This window comes from Mytilus galloprovincialis, chromosome 5 (genome assembly GCF_965363235.1).
Source record: "Mytilus galloprovincialis chromosome 5, xbMytGall1.hap1.1, whole genome shotgun sequence".
NCBI lineage: Eukaryota > Metazoa > Mollusca > Bivalvia > Mytilida > Mytilidae > Mytilus > Mytilus galloprovincialis.
The window spans coordinates 70,612,393-70,630,670 of record NC_134842.1 but is presented as its reverse complement, the minus strand read 5'-3'; the positions used below and the strand labels follow the sequence as shown (position 1 = coordinate 70,630,670).

General features: G+C 31.5%; 1 protein-coding gene across 2 annotated transcripts in view; it reads right to left on the bottom strand.

The window, feature by feature from the left end:
* Positions 1-18,278, bottom strand: part of LOC143076326 (putative transporter SVOPL) — a 44,896-nt gene that overhangs the window by 6,733 nt on the left and 19,885 nt on the right. Inside the window, exons 3-10 of one of the 2 annotated variants that reach the window (XM_076252047.1) lie at positions 16,175-16,338; positions 14,684-14,782; positions 13,632-13,703; positions 6,123-6,247; positions 4,190-4,253; positions 1,938-2,063; positions 1,223-1,351; positions 305-449 (exon numbers count right to left, since the gene is read on the bottom strand). In XM_076252047.1, coding sequence (XP_076108162.1) covers positions 305-449; positions 1,223-1,351; positions 1,938-2,063; positions 4,190-4,253; positions 6,123-6,247; positions 13,632-13,703; positions 14,684-14,782; positions 16,175-16,338 — 924 coding nt within the window. Of the gene's footprint in view, positions 1-304; positions 450-1,222; positions 1,352-1,937; positions 2,064-4,189; positions 4,254-6,122; positions 6,248-13,631; positions 13,704-14,683; positions 14,783-16,174; positions 16,339-18,278 lie in introns of those variants that run through there. The other variant, XM_076252048.1, reaches the window with a different exon arrangement.

The following is an 18,278-nucleotide window of genomic DNA, read 5'->3' as shown; positions in this document are numbered from 1 at the left end:
ATTAAATTCTTTAAAAATGTATGTTTGGGTAATTCAAAACTTATATTAAGACACTTGGTAATTTTTAAAAGGTGTATGCAAATCTCTTGAAGTGTTCCTGGTTTTACTTCGCTGATGGGTTGTTGAAGTTGAAGTATATCCAACACACCTTTTTTGATCAAATAGAAATTGAATTTTACCTGTCAGATAAATAATGGCAACAGATGTATACCGATGTTCAAAAACACATAAATTTATCAATTTGGCAAGATATGAATGTTTTTTGGTGTAAATGGTGTAGCACAACCCCAATTGACTTTCTTACCTGTCTTTTTCTTCTGTAGTATTTCTGTACTAGCTAGTACCATACCATAGTATGAGAATGCTGTGGCAAACCATAATACCCACAGCATAACAGTTGTTCCTACATAATTACTAGAAAATAAATCTTTAAATTCTCCTCGTTGTACCTATAAAGGAGGGAAAAAAAATTTAGAACTTGAAATGTTATGATCAGATATTTAAAAGCCCATGTTTTCTTTTGTCGTTTCCAGAGAGCCATTTTGAAGAAGAAAAAAAAAGTGGGCAAGGAGTGGTATTTGGAATTTCTCATCAAGGACATTAGACATTAATGTATTTCATATATGGTATCAGGAGAGAAAAAGGGAAAATCCATCAGTAATTTTTTATTGTTAAATATTAAAAGTTTAGAAAAAAAAACCTTTTAGAAATTGTCTTTCTTACAAATACTACAAAGAATGAAAGTCATCACGGAAATGATTAGTAATTTTAGTGCCTAACCTCTATTAGCCAAAAATAAATATTCCCATCACTCACAATTAATTCAATATTAAAAATTTGAAATGCACATAGAATTGCAAAAGGGAAATAACTCAAATTTTACTACAGAACAATAAATTTTTCAGACTTCTGGGAAACTAAAGACATCATTGTTTATGTCTAGAATTTAAGAAAGACTGAAATAAAGTTAAAGGCTTTTAAAATTCCAAGGTAGAGAAGGAGCTTTTATTATCTAAAAGAAATTTCTAAATTATCTTTCAAACAGTAATATGTAAGTATTTTTAAAAACTGAATTATAAGATTAACTTCTTAGAAAATAATTTCCCTACAGAAGGGGGCATTATAATTGTTCTGAACTTCTAATGTTTATAAGTTGACCAAAATAACTGTTTTAATAAAGTGGATGACATTGCCATTAAAAAATTATGCTTCATTTACTTACAACTTTTGATTGGACGAGACTACCCTCTGGAAGTGAGGCTCTGTTGACTTTGGCAGCTTTTTGTAATATTTTGATTGCCCCATCTTTATCACCTGCAGCTACAAGATATCTGGCAGACTCTGGTAAAAACTGAAAAATTTGAAAATTATAATTTAAAATTATAAGGTCTATTCCATTAAAATGTACAGTATGTGGGAGAGAAGTTTAAGTATTGAATTTGGTTCATTGGTCTTTTTTCAGTATGTGTTTATTACAAATGTACCATAATGCAAAATCATCTAAAAAAAAGTTCTTTGTTGTAGGGATATTATGAAAGTCCTTTCCTACCCTTCCACATACATTTTTATTGGAACAGTCCTGTTTTATACGTCTAATTTTTTTTTTTTATACCTTCGTTGGGATTGCTGAAAGTCAAATATTTGAAACCTAAGAATGTTTAAAAAGATAAGTTATTAAACAACCTTAAATGAGCAAGCTCACATACCCCAACCCCAAATATAGATGTTCTTAAAATTTTGGAGGCCTTTAGCTGTTATCTGCTGTTGTCTCTTTGACATATTGCCCATTTCTATTCTAAATTCTAATATAATAGAATGGGGTTATAAAAATGATAAACTAACTTACAGAATAAAAATATACCATAAAATATAAAATTTTGGAATTGGTTTGTAATGAAGAAGCACTTCTTTGCAATAGTATTTTGACATGGCTCTACCTTTAAAATAACCAGCATGATAAAAGAAGGTGCTGCAGAAAATACCAGTAACCATCGCCATCCAAGTGTAGGAATAGTAAAGGCAGCTACTGTCACTTCAAATATAGTACCAACGGCCCACGGCACCTAAAATATAAATAGACTAGAGGCTCTCAAGAGCCTGTATCGCTCACCTGACTCTACTTGGGTTTTTAAAATCATATAAAAACAGATAAAATTTGACTACAAAGTAACAACACTTGGCCAGCACATCACAAGGAAAGCACTATTCATGCTATGTTTGATTTCATTCAATTCCTTGGTTCTCTAAAAGAAGTCATTTGTATGCATTTTCCATAGGGTCCTTTGTTAAACTAAGTCCCCCGCTGCCGGCCATCTTGGATGATGGATCGGCTACAAAGTAACAACACTTGGTCAGCACCTCATAAGGAACATTCATGCCATGTTTGCTTTCATTCCATTCAGTGGTTCTCTAGAAGAAGTCATTTGTATGCATTTCCCATATAGCGTCCTATATTAAACTAAGTCCCCTGCTGGCGGCCATCTTGGATGATGGATTAGCTACAAAGTAATCACACTTGGTCAGCACCTCATAAGGAACATTCATGCTATGTTTGGTTTCATTCCATTCAGTGGTTCTCTAAAAGAAGTCATTTGTATGAATTTCCCATAGGGTCCTATGTTAAACTAAGTCCCCTGCTGGCAGCCATCTTGGATGATGGATCGGCTACAAAGTAACAACACTTGGTCAGCACCTCATAAGGAACATTCATGCCATGTTTGGTTTCATTCCATTCAGTGGTTCTCTAGAAAAAATCATTTGTATGCATTTTCCATAGGGTCCTATGTTAAACTAAGTCCCCCACTGGTAGCCATCTTGGATGATGGATCGGCTACAAAGTAACAACACTTGGTCAACACCTCATAAGGAACATTCATGCCATGTTTGGTTCCATTTCATTCAGTGGTTCTCTAGAAGAAGTCATTTGTATGCATTTCCCATAGCGTCCTATGCTAAACTAAGTCCCCTGCTGGCGGCCATCTTGGATGATGGATTGGCTACAAAGTAATCACACTTGGTCAGCACCTCATAAGGAACATTCTTGCCATGTTTAGTTTCATTCCATTCAGTGGTTCTCTAGAAGAAGTCATTTGTATGCATTTTCCATAGGGTCCTTTGTTAAACTAAGTCCCCCGCTGGCAGCCATCTTGGATGATGGATCGGCTACAAAGTAACAACACTTGGTCAGCACCTCATAAGGAACATTCATGCCATGTTTGGTTTCATTCCATTCAGTGGTTTTCTAGAAGAAGTCATTTGTATGCATTTCCCATAGGGTCCTATGTTAAACTAAGTCCCCTGCTGGCGGCCATCTTGGATGATGGATTGGCTACAAAGTAACAACACTTGGTTAGCACCTCATAAGGAACATTCATGCCATGTTTGGTTTCATTCCATTCAGTGGTTCTCTAGAAGAAGTTCAAAATGTAAAAAGTTAACGACGACGACAACGACGGACGCCAAGTGATGAGAAAAGCTCACTTGGCCCTTCTGGCCAGGTGAGCTAAAAAAGATAATTGGAATAATTAAATTAAAAACAGCAAAATATTAAACTAATAAATAAATCAAAATACATTTATTTCAAATAACAACTTGTAAAATTTCATTATCTTTAATTGCTATATATATATGTCATGTACATGTTAAAATCATAAACAAAAACATAAAGTTATATGAAGAAAAAACAACACAAAATCTATCATCTAAAAAAAGCTGTTAAAATATTTCCAAGAAAACTAGATGACAGTTTTAAAATGAAAATGAAATCTCAAGACACTTAAAAATGAGATTCATCAACGTGATGTATACTTGAAGGTCAAATAAATTTTCAAAAACTTACAAAATCCTATGTAAATTATGCATGCAGCAATGAGATAAGGTAGCAGTGAATGTATAATGACAATGTAATCATTTCTACTATAACATATATGATTGTTAATGATAGGTTCTACCTATTTTCAGTTTTTCCATAATCAAATTTTGAAAATTACAAGTAATGGTGAAAATCTTATATAAAAAATTCTATTTTCAGTGAAACCAATGCAAAATTTTAGAATAGGGGATATAAACATTCACTTTGGGTATATATTGCGAAAATTAAAGCATTATTTTGCAGTAGACTCTCCCAGCATTTTTCATTCCTGGAATAAAGATACTAAGCAAGCAGAATAATAAGGTGCAACAAACATACACTTCCAAGGATCAACATCTTGGCTCTATATTTAGCTGGTAAGTATTCGGCCATCAAGGCAAAGCTGTAAGGTAAAAGTCAAGGTCAGTTGTTGTAGAAGCCTAGCTGTAACAAGATTAAATTCAATCTCTAAGCTATAAGGATTAGAAATTAGTGCAACTGGGACATATTTAGTGATTTAAGGGATACTTAAAACTGTGAATTCATTTTTCTTCATGGGATACAAGTTTTCAAAAAATTTGGTAAATCAAAAATTTGAATGTTCAACAAATATCAAATTTTCTACAGGTATGTATGGAGACATTAGCTGCTATAAACCAAAAAAATCAAATATCCACAGAAACAACATTTATCCTCAATCCACAAAAACTGGTATCCATGGAAATAAAGGAATCCACAGTATTCTGAAGCAAAAACAACAAATTGCTGTATGTGTATGTATCTGTGTATTTTTGTGTATTGTGTATTTTTAACCTTTATCATGTTTATCTGATTCCTTTTCAATCCATATTTGGTGAGAATATCAATGAACCCCCAGTCCATCAACCAATCAAATTTTGTGCTGAACTCAAAACTTTGGCCAACATATGGAAAATTGAATTGTTGTATATTTTCAGCCCTGGAAGATCCACTCTTCATATGTAAACTTTTTACATCATTTTATGAATATTTTTGTCGTAAAGAAATAATACGAACAGAATAAATGGAATAATTTAAATTATGTTTAAGGATGCTTGATCAGAAACTTTTATGGAACAGAATATATCACTCATGCAAAGAATTAGAGAAATTGTAAAAAATATCATTAAGCTTACATATCAACAACTGTTCCATATATAGGACAGAAGATATGGTATATGCTGTAGAAACATTAATTTTTTTTAGGGTTATAATTTAATGGTTTTGTGTCTATATAAGATTTCATGGGAATTTAATTTCGTGGATTCCAGTAATTTGAAGTACATATGTAGGTTAAATTTTCTTGGGAGTTTTAATTTCGTGCATATGTTCTTTCCACGAAATAAACAAAATTAAATCCTCCACAAAAATTTCTGATTTTACAGTATACCAATTTTACAACACATAAATTTTTCATCCCCCATGTGAATTTCATTTTATAATTTCCTGGAATAATCTTTGATCGATGCATCCCTTTTAAAGTATTCTGATAGAACTAATTAAAACAAATCAAATTAGTAGTTGATGCTAAAGTTTAATTTAGAAAAAATTAGAAAGTTAATAAAAGAGAAAAATTTGTATGTTTCATTATTATTCTAAAATGAATAATAAAGATAATGTTTATGGAAACAAAGTTTTGATTTGCATAAATTAAATATTATAATGTTTCAAGTTATCTCCCTTAGCACATTTTTATTGTTTTTATCTGAACTCATTTTTGCATTGAAAGGGGAACAAATGGGGAAGGCCTTATATCTTATCTAATACTATTTTATTTATGTGAATTTTACATGCTATTTTTGTAATTAATAAATAAGAACTAGCAAGGACGATATACAAATTAACTATGTAAAAACACTACTTTAAACTCACTATTTTTACAAGAATCATCAATTTACTAAAGTTTCATGCACAATGCCAATGAACAAAAGTCTTAAATCATAAAATAAATTAATTCTACAAGAATATACTACATTTGTGATTGCAAATATGTCTTATACTTATTGTTTTATAATAATATGCAGACAGGTAAACAAAATGGCAGTCAAATATCTTGAAGTTTCTTATATATAATGAAGCAAACCGTTAATTTCTAGTTTTTTACTGAATAGATATTTTAATTAGGGAAAACCATACAAACATTTTTTTAAATCCTTCAAGATAGTATTTTCAGAGTCATTCTAGCAATATGTGAATCTAAGCTTGCAAGTAATCAAACAGGCATTAAAAGTTTAAAATAATTTGACACACATACCTTTGAGGTGACCCTGCCAGACCCCCACCTACAAGACATCGTAGAAACAGGATCCAATAATAAGATGGACTGAACGTTGTCAACAGCCCGTAGTATCCTATCCAGAATGTTACCATATATAATGTCTGAAAAAAACAATGTAAAAATATTCTTATGCTGAAAAAGAACTTGCATCAGTGATGTATACATACATATCAGGTAGATTTTGTCTTTTTAACCTATCCCCTATGTGCAAAGAGGGTTTTCTTGAAGTTTTGCTAATTCTAAATTTGTGTCATCTCTCAGTCTGGGATGGGGAAACCAATTGCTGTGGTGTATGTTACATTAAATATTCAACTACAATAATTGAACCAGCAAAAATGAAACATAAACATAAAAGAATAAGTTATTTGGTTTTAAAGAAAGCCTTTTTTTTTTTATCTGGGTTTCCAATATACGATAAAATCTCCAAATTCCTGCTGAAAGTCAAAATTTAAAAAAAAAAAAGGATGTCCATGGCTGTAAGGCTTATTACAAACTATAACAAATTTTGTTATGCTATTGAAACATGAATGTGTCCATAGGACATGCCCCACTTGCACTATCATTTTCTTTGTTCATTGGACCATGAATTAGAGTCAAAATTCTAATTTGGCATTAAAATACGAAAGATCAGTTCATAGGAAACATGTGTACTAAGTTTCAACTTCATCTAAAACTACTTTGACCAAAAACTATAACCAAAAACTTTAACATGAAGCAGGGTGGATGGACTGACAAAGGGATGGACCTAAGGATAGACGAACAAACAGATGCACAGACTAAACAACATAATGCACCTAGGTTGGGCATTAAAACACTCTCCTCTAACCTAATTTCCACAATTATCTTTTTAGCTGAAGCCAACAAATGTCTTATAAAAAATAATTCACAATATAAATATGTATGGTAAATAAACATAGTATACATGGTGTATATTATGACAATCCTTGTAATTCATTTATATATTTTGAAGATAAAAAGTCACAATATATCAATGCATTATTGGCATTGCTCATTGTTGAAGGTCATAGAGTGACCTATAGTTGTCAATTTCTGTATCATTTGGTCTCTTGTGGAGTGTTGTCATTTGCAATCTTACCACATTATCTTTTTTACATGATAAATACATCATGTAAATATATATCATATACAGTCAGAGCTCTGACATAAACAAGTCAGAATAAAATGACTTCCATAGGTCAGATATAATTTGATGTAAGTGTTGTCTCCCTTCTTGCACTCAACAGAATATGACTTGTACAGGTCAGTTTATGTCAGACTTTAATTTATCATAAAATGACTTCCACAGGTCAGATTTTGCACAAAATATTGTGACTTAATATCTTCATATTCTAATAAGATTTATGCCCCTTTTTAATGCATTTTGACTTCGAGAAGTCATTTTTGTTCTGATTTGAAGCAGTCATTACTACCACTTTGTTATCAATCTCCATAAAAATATGGTGATTACTAGTTTCGAATTAAAGAGTTTTAAAAAGTGGGGCTCATCTGACATCATACCTTCTCCTTTCCAGAATCTAAACATAATATATTTATCTCATCACTTTCAATTATTTCAAAATACAAAGAAAAACCAGGTGAGAAAAAATGGATCATACAATTTTCTGAATATCAAAAGATTTACAAAATACAATATTGGATACATTACATGACAATACTTCAAATCTTCCAAGGAAAAACAAGACACTTATTCATGATAAGACTATGTTAATAAAAGATATATTCTCATCCACTTTAAGCTAAATGTATTAAGAGCAAAACATTTATTATTTTAATATTTCATTGAGGTAAATACTGTTGTGCAAACTGACTCAAACAAGTCACATTATGTTCTGACTTACTAAACGTATTACAACTTTTACATCTAGTATTGTCATATTGATTTAAAAATGTATAGGTAAGTCAGATAAAAGACTGAGGAAATTAGCTATATATAGATCCCCATAAGTCACAATAATGAGGACTATAAAAAAGTTTATTTGGTATATTCAATATTAAATGTATTTTGTTTTAAACAGGTCAAATCATGTTCTGACTTAAAAGAGTCAGTCCAAAACTAAAATAAATTTATTGAAATATTTAAGCCGGGCATTGCCATATGATATTAAATGAATGTATGGGAACGTCAGATAAAAGACACAGGAAATATATGTTAAGATCCCCTAAAATAAATAACCATTTGACTTAATTGTTTCTAAAAATTTATCAAATAATAAACTCGAAAATGGCAGATTCAGAAGCAGTCTGGAAGCAAGGACTTTCTTCGATTAAAGAAAGTACACCTAGCTTTAATTGGAAATTTTGTTCTGTAAACTGACTTTAACAGGTCAAATCATGTTCTGACTTAAAAGAGTCAGTCCAAAACTAAAATAAATTTATTGAAATATATAAGCTGGGCATTGCCATATGTTATTTAATGAATGTATGGGAACGTCAGATAAAAGACACAGGAAATATATGTAAGATCCCCTAAAATAAATAACCATTTGACTTAATTGTTTCTAAAAACTTATCAAATAATAAACTCGAAAATGGCAGATTCAGAAGCAGGGCTTAAAGGAAGTACACCTAGCTTTGATTGGAAATTTTGTTCTGTAAACTGACTTTAACAGGTCAAATCATGTTCTGACTTCAAAGAGTCAAACAAAACTTAACTTATTACAACTTTTAAGTCTAGTATTGTCATATTGATTTAAAAATATATAGGTGAGCCAGATAAAAGACAGAGGAAATAAGGTAGCCATAAGTCACAATAATGAGGACTATAAAAAAGTTTATTTGGTATATTCAATATTAAATGTATTTTGTGTTAAACAGGTCAAATCATGTTCTGACTTAAAAGAGTCAGTCCAAAACTAAAATAAATTTATTGAAATATTTAAGCCGGGCATTGCAGGGCTTAAAGGAAGTACACCTAGCTTTGATTGGAAATTTTGTTCTGCAAATTGACTTAAACAGGTCAAGTCATGTTCTGACTTTAAAAAATCAGTCAAAAACTAAATTTATTGAAATTATTAAGTCAGGCATTGCCATTTGATATTAATGATAATGTATGGAAAAATCAATTAATAAACTCAACAGTGGCAGATTCAAAAGGGGGCTAAGAGGAAGAACACATAGCTTTGATTGGAAATTTTGTTCTGCAAATTGACTCAAACAGGTCAAATCATGTTCTGACTTAAAAGAGTCCGTCAAAAACTAAATGGATATGCATAAAATCTGGTTCATAATTTTTGAAAAGATGGAGAGATTAATGAGTCTATATTTTGTTATTCCGACTCACAAATGTCACTATGTGACAAATTTCGGGAATTTTTCTCTCCTTTTGACTGATTCCTATATGTTGTATGGGTGCCATAACTATCACTACAACATGTACAAAGTCAGCACATTCTAAGGGATGCCATCAAAAGACCAATGTAGGATAAAAAACCTTAAATCAAATAGTTTGGGGGTGGGGGTGGGGTTAAAGTTGCTGCAAGTTTTGTTTATCCAAAATCGATTTTACATAAATCCATATTGGTCAATCAATCTTTCCCAAATTAAGTTAAGAGGGGGGGTGGGTGGGTCGGTCAGTGAAAAAACTATGTGATGTGAATTAAGTTTTTTATCCTATATTGTCCCTAATGACTTGACCTATTACAGTATTTCTGTCTGAATTTTTTATGAATATTCTGTATTTACTAATTTAACTACATGTATGTTATTGCAAGTGTATTAATTAGCTTTGTTTATTACTTATATTAAACTAAACCTCTATTAATCAATTATCTTTACTCTGGTTATTGATTATATAAGAAAAACTCTGCCTATTACTATATGACTGTAATCTAAACTCTGATTGTCAACATCCTGGATTGCATATCTGCATGACCATTAAACTCATGGTATACCCATTTTATTTGAGGATATAAAAGTATTGTTTTTTCAATATAACATTTTCAGACACATTGAATCTGTGAAGACAACTTTCAATTTGACTTTAGAAATTAAGAGTTTGTAAGCAAAATGTTGGGGAAATTTAATTATAATTAAGAATGATTAAAATTAGTTAAAAAAAAAAGCCGACATTAATAATGTTTAAAAAAAATTGAGGAGAAAAAACATACAAATTCAGACCAAATATGGTGACTTCGTTGTCCTTCAAGAAGCCGTACATATAATCCATAATATTTTCACTGTTTTTTAAATACATGCAGTCAGGGGTACTACTTGTACAAGTTATTTTTAATTACTTGAAGAAGTAATATTAATATACTTATATAAGTAAATTTGTAGGCTACTTATACAAGTGAATTTTATTTACTTGTATAGGTAAAAAAAAATATTGGCTGAGTTATGTCCCTTAGACATTCAAATTTTTTTTACTTGTATAGGTAAAAAAGTCATCCTATCTTCTCATATTGAATTCTTAGGATTTCTTTGCTCTAATATAATTTTAAGTTATCTGCCCTTTGCAGATGTCTTTACTAATGATTTAAGTGTAATTTCATGGGCAATGAAAATCCCATTTGTCTGTTATCTTCAGAACACTGCTCATTTACAAGCCCCCAAGGAGCAATTTTTGAAGGCCTTGCGCAAATACTTAAGATCTTTGCGCAATCAGTTTCTTTGTTGAATTAATGAGATGAAACATTGAACTCTAATTAAAAAATATGAGCTAAACTGGGAAAAATCATTAAAGCCCTGATTTTACATCTCAAAACTTGAGAATTTTTGTAGGATTGTAAGAAAAATTTACTTAAACAAGTAAATTTTTGAGAAAATTAAAGGGAGATTATTTAAACATTATTAATTTACTTATATATGTGTATATTTTTTTTCACTTCTTCAAGTGAATAAAAATAACTTGTACAAGTAGTACCCCTGACTGACATGTAAAAGTTGAAAGATAACTATCTATTGATTTTTTTTAAATAGCTTTTTTCACAACACTTTGTAAATTATGTTCCATTGTACATGTTGTACACTTGTTATTCCTAATATCTTTAAAAATTGTTGTTTGGGAACAAAATCTTTTCAGGGTTTCTTATGGTACTAGCATGACAAGTGCATTCATATTCTAAAATACTCTAAACATTAAAAAAAGTCAGTATTTTCAGATCATTCGAGTCTTTCTGACCTTATTAAGTCAGAACATTCAGACTTTTATAAGTCAGAACATTCAGACTTTTATAAGTCAGAACATTCAGACTTTTATAAGTCAGAACATTCTGACTTCCAATGTTCTTCTCACTTCTGTAGAAACAAAGACTATCTATGTCTCAAATAAGAGGTAAATGCTTCATGTGGCTAAGCATCTGGGGTAAGAATTATAGATGTGTAATTTGAATTATTTCAGAGGAAAACAAATATGCCAAAATTTTTTTTTTTCATATAGATTAGACCGTTGGTTTTTCCAATTCCGTTTGAATGGTTTTACACTAGTAATTTTTTGAGGCCCTTTATAGCTTGCTGTTCGGTGTGAGCCAATGCTCCGTGTTGAAGGCCGTACCTTGACCTATAATGGTTTACTTTTATAAATTGTAACTTGGATGGAGAGTTGTCTCATTGGCACTCATACCACATCTTCCTATATCCATGTAATTAATAAGATGTGATGCATGTGAGAGGAAAATAATACTGAATAGACAATTCTGTTTGCACAAACACTGATAAATATAATATGTAAAGGTGGTCTCTCAGCAGATTAAAATAAACAAGAAATAATTGTAAGAGGATGCTGTTACGAAGTCTCCCAAACAAATTGAAGCTCCCATAATTCGTCATTCCCATGGTTGCCTGACATTGGGCAAGTTCCAGTACAAATTGGTTTTGTCTAGTAAAGTGATATGCATAAGTGACGCCTAGGGTTTGACCCCGCATGTCATTCAAATCTTCTTGAAATGAGGAACAGGAATATCATATGGTTTACCTTTAGGGGTGGTGATCCAGAACATTTCAAAAAGGGGGATGGGGATGACCCCAATGGACTTCCCCTATATTTCATTTGATTTGTTTTATTGTCCTGTGCAAGAATGTATATGGTGTAGGGGTGGGGATCTCGACCATTTACAAGTTTTCAAACATGAGGGGGTGTGGTGACCCTCAGGGACTCCACCTTTATTTCATTTGATTTGTCTTATTGACCCTTACAAGAATATATATGGTTAAGGGGTGGGGATCCCGACCCTTTACAAGTTTTCACACAGGTGGGGGTGGGGGTGACCCCAAGGGACTTCCCCTATACTTCATTTGATTTGTTTTATTGTCCTATTCAAGAAAATATATGGTTTAGGGGTGGGGATCTCGACCGTTTACAAGTTTTCAAACAGGAGGGGTAGGGGTGACCCCCAGGGACCTCCCCAACATATTTGATTTGTTAAATTGTCCCATACAAGAATATATATGGTTTAGGGGTGGGGATCTCTACCGTTTACAAAATATAAGAACATTTGCAAATGGCAGGGGGTGGGGGTAAACCTGGAGACTAGCCCGGTATATTTCATTCAAATCAATTTGACATTATAAAGCGGAATAGAGAAATGACAGGGATAGGGGTGATCCCTGGAGACTTGCCCTACATTTCATTTGATTTGTTTTATCATGTCCCATGATCATAAATGAAGACCAGGTGTGTGCATCACTTATTGTTCTCAAGTTATAACTTTAAAAATAAAAATAAAAACCTTGGGTTCTTTAGTTAAACCCCTCCCTTCCTTTTTCTTTTATTAAAATTTTTCCCATTTTCGTTTCATTATCATCATATCAATATTCACAATGATCGTTTTTCTCATAGGGAGAAACGAATCAGAAAGGTTAAAAAATCAGTTCGTGATTGAGTTTAAAAATAGAAAAATCACGTGACGATGTTCAGCTCGAAGCAATAATTTTACTTTCTGACTGGTTAATAATGTTAATATTGTTTAAGACAACACGAGTTATCTCCCGAAAATAACAATTCATTTTCATAACAACATTTTCTGACCTGAACAAGTCAGAATTGTCAAACACCAGGTCATCTAAAAGACCACGCGTCCGTATTTACAGGTCGCGCGCCTTCATGAAACAGCAAAAAAATAACTTGCAAGGAACTTCTTTATAGGCAAAAAATATAAAAATGCCCATGAAAATACGGAGATTATATGAATTACCTATCTAAAAATGCCCACAATGACCTAGATTTTCACTAAAAATCATAAATAATCAATATAATATTCAATGACTTCTCGTTCGAGACACTTCCAAAACAACGACTCTCAAACACGTGATCTCTTGCAAAAAACCACGTGATTGTATGTGTCGTAGATCGGCGGCAAATTCAAAATAACTTCTGGTTTGACGGACTCGAGTGAAAACTACGCAAAACAAAAATTGACGCGTACAGGTCAGAATTTCAAAACACTTTCTGACTTGAAGAAGTCATTTTATTCTGACTTGTTTATGTCAGAGCTCTGACTGATATATGGCCATCTTTGTTATACTCACTGTCTGCCTGCCATATCTGTCCCCTACGGCACCCCATATAGGGGCCATGATGCACATCCCAATAAACACAACCTGAAATTTTAAATTATAGGATTACAATATGTCATCACAAATATTTATAAAGTGATCCATTAGTGCATTTACATAACACATATTATAGCAATCAAGATATAATGTCCTAAATGTAAATCTACATAGATCTACTCAAACATTTCCTATTGTTTCAATAGCATTTCAATGAAATGTTTATTCTCTTCTTTTGATGTTTTTTGTATTGTTGGATTACTGCCTAATGGACATGTACTTTCCTTGTAATATTCATCTGTGAAAAGCATTTGATTGAAGATATTTCCAAATGTGCTTAATGACATGATATACAGCTTAGAAAGTTATAACCAGCTGGTCAAAATATGTAAAACAATTTAATTTAATATTGTTGTTGTCTGATGTTTTAAAATGACTGTTGTTTTCAATTTTTTTATCTGTGTGAGCATTTGCTTTTGCCATTTGATATCAAAGGGACATTCCATTTTGAATTTTTCATTTGACTTCTGTATTTTTCATTTTTTGGTTAATTTTCCCTTTTATACCAGTTATATAGAGTTAAGTTGGTACCAAAAACTTTTTATTCATTTTATTTAACTTATTTCATTTTCATAAAATTTTAACAATATATCTTATTTGACCCTTTTATAACAGAGTCATAAAATTTCAAAAAATTTGAACCACACACTTTAATAGTTTGTCTGAAAACATTCATACATAGTAGTTTGACAAACACTGTTCGTGATCATTGAGAAGCATAAGCTTAATATTTCCTTAACAATGTGATTAAAACATTTGGCTGATTTTACAGAGTTATTTCCCTGTAGTGTTAAGTACCACCTTAAGTACATTGTTTCTAGAACCTTGGTGGCCAAGAAGTTTAAATAGTATTATCATCTACAGTGACCACTATTTGTTTTGGGTTTATTTGTTTTATTGTTGTTGGGTTCTTGTCTGGTTGAAATGTACCACCATTTTTTCTTTTATTCAGAATAACAGCTACTCACTGTAGTAATAAATGCCACATGGAAATGTTCTAATCCCCATTCACATCTCAACACAGGAGATATAACTGCCAGTAACATCATCTCTAAGGAATCTGCTGCCTGGAAAGTCACAAAATAAGTTATTACAAAATTTATTTATTTATTTTGTCCTTAGTACATAAGTTCCCACTCACACTATCATTTTCTATGTTTAGTGGACCGTGAAAATGGGGTAAAAACTCTAATTTGGCATGAAAATTAGATAGATCATATCACAGGGAACATTTGTACTAAGTCTCAAGTAGATTGGACTTCAACTTCATCTACCAAAAAACTTTAACCTGAAGTGGGTCAGACGAATGAACAAATGAATGGACGAACCAATGGACAAACCCACAGATGAATGGACGCACAGACCAGAAAACATAATAACCCTTTACTATCGTAGATGGTGCAAAAAAAAAGAATTCCATGCAGTCAAAATAAATGTAGGTGTCACATCATGTTCTTAGATGTTAAAATTTTCAACAGATTTTTCGACCCACATAATTTAGAACAATTATAAATACAACAGCTTGCTTTCAATCAATGTAGTTAAATCAATCATATCATTACATAGTTATGTTTACTTAAAACACAAGATTAAAGATAATACATATATTGCTTACTAAAAGAAAATTATTATGTAATCAAATTAATAATGTGTGAAATGCAACGATGAGTCAAAAGTGAAGTTTTATAGACATGTTGTATATATATATAGTTCTCTAATTCTTCGTCAATTTATCCCTTTCTGCACCCATTGTAAAAATTTAAACAACGTGTGGTTTGTTTGATCTCAGTACTTTATTGGTTAAAATCCGATTATGACTTTGAATTTTCTTGCTTTCCTCTGAATTTCCTATTGTGACGGCATGAAAAAAGGCGACCATGCCTGATGACGTCACATAGAAAGAGCACATCTTAAGGAAGGAATAAGTTTGCCTGCGTATTGTTTGAAAATCATTAGAGAACCAGATTCTACCACTTAATCTAGTGTAATACGATATTTATCCACTCTTGACAGTTAAATTTTAAATATTTAAAACGCTCAGCGAGCCTCTTAAATTTGAAAATTTAACTGTCTCAAGTGGATAAATACAATGAAATATCGTATCACACTCGATTTTGTGGTAGAATCTATATAGATGTGCATCTATTGTTGAGGTTTGTCATGACTCTATATTGCTCTCTAGATGTCTTTTGGTTATTTTCATGGTTAGCTGACTCTCATTGACATTGATTCAAATATGTTTCATATAACATGTATATTGTGGATTAATATTTTTAGGTGATTATTTAAGTAATATTGGTATTTTGAGAGTCAATTCTAAATTAGTTTCATTGTTTCATTTTGTTGAAAAAAAATTAATTTGTGGTTTCCCCTAGCTCAAAATCCAAGAAAATTGATATCACATAAATTTAAAATCCACAGTATTTTGATACCAATGTTATAAACACAGTAATATTTACAGTAAACAAACCACACATGAAGTACAGTCGAATCTGGAACCAGCCAAACCCCACTGCTTCCACGGCTTCCTCTACAGTGAAATGTTTCTTTTTAGATTCTTCGGTATACATCTCTCCTCCTGAGGACTCAGACTCACTCTCTAATAAAGCTATAGCTTCAAGTTCTGAAATCAAAAGTACAACTTTATATTAATTTTTAAGTTCATGCATAGTAAAATAAAATCTGTAACCATCTGATCCAAATGTGAAAAAAAGGCCAATTTTTTAAGGAGTGGTCGACTAATAAAGTTTTGTAACTCATGATCAGCAACATGAGTCTGCAATGTCATATCAGAAATTAATCAAAAATACAAGAATGTCTATTGTACACAGATGACCCACATGCAATATCATTTTGCATGTTCAGTAGACCATGAAATTGGGGTCAAAACTTAAATATGGAATTTAAATTAGAAAGTTCATATCATAGGGAACATGTGTACTAAGTCTCAAGTAGATTGAACTGCAACTTCATCAAAAACTACCTTGACCAAAAACTTTAACCTGAAGCGGGACAGACAGATCTAGAGGGATGAACAGACAAACTTACAAACGAACACACAGATCAGAAAACATAATGCCCCTCTACTTTTGTAGGAGGGGCATAAAATTGAGCTTAGTAATTACAATAGATGAAACAAACCATCAAAATTTCATGAAAACTGCCAAAGGTGATTTCAAATTAATTGTAACTGGAACATCCCACCTTTTTCTTATAATCTTTTAAATTGATATAGAATTTAAAAAAAATCAAAAAATGTAACTTATATGTCAATATATATAAACAAAGTTTCTTGAATTGTTCAAAGCTTTATTGAGTACTAGTCAGAAAAATGGAAAAAATCTCATACTTTTTCATGAATAAAATCCCATAACTTAGATATACATGATACATTTGGTGTCTATTTAATATAACAAGTTAAACAAGCACTGTATACAATGTATATATAAAATTAAACTTACAAATCATAATCTAGTATGGTACTTGGTTCTTACAAAATTTCACTAGCAATATTCCATGTCTTTGTTTATATATTTTTCAATAGTTGACATTTGTTATAAAAGTTATAGTTTAAATTGTTAAATCAAATATTAATCCTATTATCATAACGGATTTTTATCTTCCTTTCCTTATTAAATGTTAACATGTTTAATGTGTACATAAGTGTTTAAAATATATGTTTTTTTTTCAAATTCAGTGCAAAATTTAAATAAAATAATACTAAAAATTGTAAGTTCTCTTTAACACAGATTTCCCAGACATTATACATGACACATGTATATGAAATGGAAAACAAATTATATAACATTAAATTCAATCAATAACCTGAATGTATCTATTTTACAATCAATAGTTGCATGTATAATAAGGACACAAACAAGACGTGTGTCAAATCTAAAATAAATGCAACAAGAAGTGTGTCAAATCTAAAATAAATGCCTAAAATGGAGAATGTGTCCATACAACACTAATGTCTGTCATGCCCCTGCTTGCATACAATGTTATAAAGGGGCTTAAATTGAGAACAGTAATAGTGACACCACCAATATTCAAACTTGTTAGAGTGTTGATTTTCCGGTTTGAATGGCTTTACACTAATAATTTTGGGGCCCTTTATAGCTTGTTTTTCGGTGTGAGCCAAGGCTCCGTGTTGAAGGCCGTACATTGACCTATAATGATTTACTTTTTTAAATTGTTATTTGGATGGAGAGTTGTCTCATTGGCACTCACACCCCATCTTCCTATATCTATTGATCTGTGTCTAATGTTGTAATATATACAATGTATATGCATTGTGTATAAGTATCATCATAGAGACAAACAATCCTAGTCAGTTAAAGAGTAGAGTGCAGCTGGTAGGTATGCCACCATGTTGTATTATAAATCAAAATCTCAGTGTTGACATGTTAGTGATGCAGTTGTTTGTAATTATAATCAAAGCACCAAAGGGTGCTATAGGCAGTTAATTAAAAACCAAAAGGCAAACTTGGCCAAGTTCAGATGAATAGTGTAAAGAAATTGTCAAAATATTATCTCAGGCATTGTTCTCAGCTATTTCTAAAG